We start from the raw sequence: 6,600 nt of genomic DNA on the forward strand, positions 1-6,600 counted from the left end.
GGGGGTCTCCAACCTGAAACTTGCATGTGTGAGTGTTTCATGTTGTGGGTGACCAGGGGAAGCCTGTGAGAAAGAAAAGACATCAGCCTGAGCTCTAAGGCAGAGGACCGGTGTGTGTGCAATGATAAAATGGATAGATCCTTTAGTACTATTCTAATAATCAGAGGCCAGGATGGGAAAAGAAGAGAATCAAGTGAAGAAAGAAGACCTGAAAGCCTGCAGAAAGATGGGAACATCAACATGTCTGTTCATCTTTTCTTTTTTTTCTTTTTTTCTGGGACTTCCTGTAAGGACTGTTCAGTCTGTGGTAGGTTTTGGAACAAAATCCAACATTAAGCTCTCATTCTAGATATTTAGATTGATCATATGTAAATTGTTGGGAGGTGGATTTTATATGCGAAACATGTGAAAATGTGTTAAGATAACATATCAGACGCTAAGCTTATGTTTAGATATATAACATGTATACAGGTCTACTCTTGCTATTTTTATATTATTCAAAGAAGAGATTCAACAAAAAGGCATTTCTCCAGAAGTTCATAGAAATGGAGTAAATAATTCAAATTTCTAACATTTCTAACAATTAGGTGTCAGTTCAGAAAGACGCCAACATTTCATTAGTACCATATATTTTTCCTAATGCTAAATCCATATTGAAATGGAAACTAATAAAGCAGATACATAAGGGTCAAAATACACAAAGTTATATTAGTTATAAATTTGATTTTTAATAATTTTTTGTCTGTTTGTTTTCCTTAGATTGATGACTGTAAAAATATTATTTTCTTTAAAGAAATAGAGCATTTATGTCTTATGTAGACAACATAAAAGTTTAGTGTTATAAACACTGTAACACTGAGTTTGAAATGTCTGTTTCTACCTTTATAAAAATCTCTATTTCTAGTGGATTTACTTTAATTGTGGAGGTTTACAACGTGCAGCTTCTATGCTGATATAAGTATCTTATCGGTGGTGTTGCCACATGTTACCATGTAGTTTATTAGTTTGTCATGTTTTGCTAATAAATGTAAATGGACTCAGATTTTTATAGTATAAACTCATGATAATGTAAAAGATAACTTTCCTCTGTTCTTTATTACAGTTCAGACAAACATGAAGGAATTGAAGTAAAGGAAAAATTAAGACTTTCTTTGAAAAGTTTAAACCAATACACTATTTGAAAATTGCTGCAGATTTTTGTTTTGTATGGATAGATGATAAAACAGACGTAGAGAGACAAAGTGGTGGTAGCATGATGTGACCCTTTATATTTTTAATTTCATTTAACTTTGCATTAAAGTTCTTCCATAATAATGATTAAATACACGGTTTAACTTTAGCAATATTGCTATACACAGCGCATGAACAGTTTTCTGCTATTATAAAAGATTGGTTTCTGATGCATTTTTACTCTTTTTTTTTTATAACAAGGATATTTCTAGATATTTTGAAAAGTGTAAACCTTTGTAACGGCAGTATGAGTAGTTTTGTTATACCTAAACTGAGTCATTATGAAATTAATAATGGAACAAATACATATTAGAAATTATTGTTTCAGTGTTTAACCCACAATTTAACACAAAGCCTGCATAAGAATATATCAAAATATTTTTGCCTGAACCAAGAAAGTAGGTTATGCCTAATCCTGCTGAATTTAACCAAATATTGATACCTACGTTTTTAGGTATTCCCCGTTGTAACTTTTTTAAAAACAAATTGAGAAAAATTGTTAATAATAATAATAATAATAATAATTAGAATTTGTAAAACTCCTTTTTCTGCAAACTGTTTTACTTATTTACCGTTCAGCTATTTAACAGAGTAAAAAGGAGTGTAACAAGCTGATACTAGCGGTTTGTTAGGGAATCTATTCGGGTTGCCAGACACTTTTAGACATGAAACACTATTGAAAACATTTTTAACTTAAGAGTGATGCTTGTTTATTGCTGGGTCAGTGCTGTGAAGCCTACTTTCATTACAACCCTTCATCTGCCATACTATCTCAATAAAAGAACAATGACCATGAAAAAATGTGTAATATAAAATATTAGTTGTTTCCTGAATGTATAGTTTTGCAAATTTACAGTGCCTTATTCTACTATTTTGTACTATTTATGACTTGTCACTGTTAGTTTTTTGCTATTGCAATAGTTTAAAAAAAAGTGTGGGGGAAAAAATAATGGTCGGTCAACCTGTAGTTCTACAAAGCTACTATGAATTGTCTCACAAGCAAGTTTGCAGTTTTTCAAAGCAAAAATGAAGTATCCTTATTTCAGCCAGCTAACAGGCAGTGTGAAGCAACAGAAAGGTGGAGGCGGACCTGTGGGAGTCTGTCGAACACAGCCAGGAAACAACTCTGAATTTGTTTTTTAAAACTTTGTAAAGGATATCATAATAAAGACTTTTAAACTGTAGGAATGGTATGATTTTTTTTTCCCCAAAACCTGATGTAATTGCTCAGAGACTCTCTATAAAGAATAGAAAAGGTACAGTGAGAATGTCTGATGCGTTACGGTTTTATATTCTGAAATGGTATTTCTTTCTCTTGGAAATGTCTAAAAACTTTGATGAACTTAAATATTATGAAGGATTTGTTTTATTTAGATCTTAAGCCATTTTAAAATGTATTTTGTTTGTTCGCTCACTGTACAAAATTGTTTAGCCTCATTTGACATGTTTTTACCCAATATTATTATTATTACTGCAGCAATACCACTAGACAACTGGACAACAGGAATCTGCTCAAACATATATTTATCATAATTTGCTTAAATATTGTATAAAATACATTTTTTGTGATGATGCAATTTAATAAATATATTTAGACAAACTTTATAATTTTGTTTCATTCATTCCAACCATTGTTGGTGTGTTTTTCATATGTGAAGAGCCTTCATGTCTTCCTCTTACTGTTTCTATGAACCTGTAAGTGCTTGTGGTTCTGTGTGTGGTGCTTTTTGCGGTTGCTTTGTTTCAGAGACGAGATGTGGAGCTCAAAGCTAAGCAAAGCGATAGCATCTCCGTGAACATGGCTCTTTGTCTCCAGCACACAGGAAAAGGGGGCTGCACACCCCCCCCAAGACCCGCACCGCCACCAGCTCAGCCGAGGCTTTGCTCTCCTCAGTCACACAGGTGTGAATGCGTATGTCACTAAATGTGTGTGTTTGTAAAGTACACACACATTTTGCTGAAATTGACCTTAAACCCTGTACCTACAGTAAAGCTCATACGCACAAATTGGATGCAACTAAAACAGAAACCAAATATGAGGTAAGTTTAAGCATCAAAAGTAGAAGAAACCAAACCTTGTCACTCACCTACTCAACTTCCGCTGAACACAATATTGACGATTGGAAGTACAACACCCACTTCCAAACCTCTCCGAACGCGAACACAAAATAACTTACTGCTCATTTAAAACTGAACCCCAAGGTGACACTGATAGCCTGCAGTGCTTGACCTCTTATATAAGTCAATGTAACGCAGTCTATTTTTATAACTTTACATCTCTACATGTAATCTTACGGCACGTTATAGAGTCAGTTCAATTAAATCAAACAGAAATATTGGTTTATACGTTTTTTATGCATGACAACCCAACAAACCGCATTGAGTCAGTAATTTGCAGGACTCATTCTTCCTGCATAAATCTAGCTTTGTCTCACTGACTTTAAAGCAATCCATCTCACTGAACATGCATGTACCAACAGTGGAAAGAAAAAATCTCCAGTAATTATCCCTTACCACTCTGCCATTGGTTAGAAAAGCACAACTTTATTATATCAAACAAAAATGCAACTTACATATGAAACAACAACTCTGAGATACGGAGATTAAAAGGCCAACGTACAACATTTCTGCACAAATATTACGGAAACACCAAGAAATGCACCATGGAGGAAACAGTGTAAATTAGCATCCTGAGCAACAAGTTTGCTTTAAATATTTTGCTGACTTTCCTGAATATTACCTAAAAAAAACTATTATTCATAGGTAGATAATGTACACCCTTTTGGTCCTGATGTAACAGTAATTTCCCCAAAGTGTTAAATGTTCAGGTTAGGCTGAAATAACTAAATTAAAATAAATCTACAGTAGAAAAAGTAACCGAAACATTCAAGATAAAAGGTGCCTGAATTATGGAATATACAGTAGAAAGGTCTTAATATATGACAATATGTTACAAAGCTGTGTCCAGCATCACACGTTTTCCTTCAGAAAGAAACTGCTTTTAGCATCTTTGGTTCGTGTCCCGCAGAGCTTCAGTAAAGCAGTCCAGAATCTGTAATCAGAAGAAAAAGTTTTGTTAGACTTGAAATATAATAATAATAATAACATAATAATCAAAAGTCATGTTACATGGACAGGGTGCTTACTTAAGGTCCAGTAAAAGTGGGAAACAAGCTGCTTTAGCTCATCAGCCTCTTCCTTAATGATGGAAAACACAACAAAAAAGCAATATGAGCTGATTCAGTTTATGGAGGTAATAAAGAATGCTAATAGAAACAGAATAGAAAATAATTTACTATTTGTCATATCAGAATTAGTTTTTTTTTTACATCTGGACTTACTTTACAAAGTGGTGGTGGCATTTTTTGGGCAACCCTGTTAGAAACCACCCCCCCAAAAAACATGTTAAAAACAAAAATAAATCTATTTTGAATCCAAATATCTAAATTGTATCCTGCCATTTAGTTTGAGATGTTGTTGTTCAGCAGGAACTACTTTTTCTTATGTGACTGTTTATAAAAGAATAAAACTACTTACGGCTGAAGTAATAGAGCAAGCATAGAAGACCCAGAGCCAGGCCCACAGCGACTCCGACAAGCGGCCAAAGAACCAGAGAGGCACAGCCATCTGGAGTAAACATACATTTGATTTGTTTTGGTTGCCTCTCATACATTGTCTTTTGTTATTCCGATGTGATTTCAATCCGGGAATAATGAGCTTGTATCCTAATGACAATCATAGTATTGAAAGTGCCGTAAAAACTCAGATACCCTGTGGTGGCGTCTTCCGATTGCAGGGACATCTGGGTTTGGGTTTAGCCTTTGTGACTGGAGGTGTTGTTGGAGGGATCTCTGCCAGGAAACAAACACAACAAACATACAAACAAGAATTGAAAGACATCTTTAAACATCAATTATTAAAGTTACATCCATTCATTTAGTACTGCAACTAAAGATCTATGGAAAGCCTCCCTTTAAAGTACTTTATTGCTGCAGAAAATCTCACTTTGTTAAACATTACGGCTGTTTCTTAGCAGGTCAGTCCTTTCGTTCACAGTAAGCGCAGCCAAAGTGAAGGTTTTCCCTTTTAATGTTAATCTTTTAAATCTTTAATCTTAATCATGACTTAATCTTGTGATAACCATGACTATTAATTTAAAAACCTGGATACTCAGCAGAGTGCCCAACTCCTGAAAATAAAGTTAGATTTTGATTGTCTAACCTTTTTTTAAAGGTTAATCTGGAAACAAATATTTTTGGTAATAAAATGACTGAGTTGCTTTTTCTTATCCTCCTAAAGCCTTTTCTGCTATTCTAAACAGAAGTGTATCAAAGAAGTGAATACAAGTTATTTAGATAACATTTAAACGTGGCACTTTATACAGTTGTTATACAATTCTTTGAGAATTTCAAATTATTCTTGGTGATAATGCAGAGGGAATAAATTAGCAATATTTTGATCAGCACTACATTTTATTTGTATGTTATGTTCTCTTATCTTTCCTATTTTCAAGAGTGGTAAAGAAATTGAAATCTTTGCAATTTCATCTTTATGTCCCGCAGAAAAGACATTGTCCAGGACCTTTTCAATAGAAATCTATGACCACCTCTTTTCTGGGGGACACAAAAATGAAATCTCTCAAGATCTCAGTTTCTCTTAAGCACCTTTGAAAATAGGAAAGACGTGTTTATTTAAAACATTTTCTTGATGTTTGCACCAGGTTTTTGGTTTCAAATACATGTACAGTATGTATACAGATTGCTTTTAAAGTTGTGTTTTTTTTTTACACACATTCATCAAAATGAACCAATAAATGCTGAGGGTGCAGCACCTTTAACTTTTTAATAAAGAATCATAAAGATATATTTGTTTTCTTGCTAGCTTACGCTTTATAGGACTCTTCCGTGGCAATGAACATTTGCACCAAAGCGCCTTTTCTTGTATTTCTTTACTATTTCCTTCAGTGGACATCTATGTGCGCTAATGAAAAAAGTCTGAACAGCCATACCAAATCCAAAGATGACATCTGAGTTTATCGGCATAAAACCTACGTTTTTTTTTTACGTTTTTAAGAACCTGCTATAAGTTTCACAGGGTGGTTCTTCCAAAATATGTATAAGACCTATGATGGTGATGGCACTGATTGTATCTGGCTGTGTGTGTCCAGCTATGAAAGCACTGAAGTAATATTTTATTAAGCAAACTCTAATTTCTGGTAGAAAATGAACAGGAGAAAAAAGTTTGTGGAAACTTTATTCTTCGGATTGGTTTAGAATGTTTTCACGAATTAATAATAAATAGTTGAACAACTTGAGAACCTAAATGTAATTGCATTGTCCTGATATATATATATATATATATATATATATA

The 6,600-nt window shown here is 33.6% G+C and overlaps 1 protein-coding gene across 1 annotated transcript in view; it reads right to left on the reverse strand.

Moving 5' to 3' along the window:
- Positions 1–3,754: 3,754 nt before the first annotated feature.
- The window catches only part of LOC107091404, a 4,731-nt gene continuing 1,885 nt past the window's right edge, over positions 3,755–6,600 (reverse strand). The window contains exons 3-7 of the mRNA XM_015385315.1: positions 5,001–5,081; positions 4,768–4,857; positions 4,572–4,605; positions 4,377–4,428; positions 3,755–4,282 (exon numbers count right to left, since the gene is read on the reverse strand). Coding sequence (XP_015240801.1) covers positions 4,410–4,428; positions 4,572–4,605; positions 4,768–4,857; positions 5,001–5,081 — 224 coding nt within the window. The 3' untranslated portion in view covers positions 3,755–4,282; positions 4,377–4,409. The remainder of the gene's footprint in view (positions 4,283–4,376; positions 4,429–4,571; positions 4,606–4,767; positions 4,858–5,000; positions 5,082–6,600) is intronic.

Source organism: Cyprinodon variegatus, unplaced genomic scaffold, assembly GCF_000732505.1.
Source record: "Cyprinodon variegatus isolate N-32 unplaced genomic scaffold, C_variegatus-1.0 Scaffold335, whole genome shotgun sequence".
NCBI lineage: Eukaryota > Metazoa > Chordata > Actinopteri > Cyprinodontiformes > Cyprinodontidae > Cyprinodon > Cyprinodon variegatus.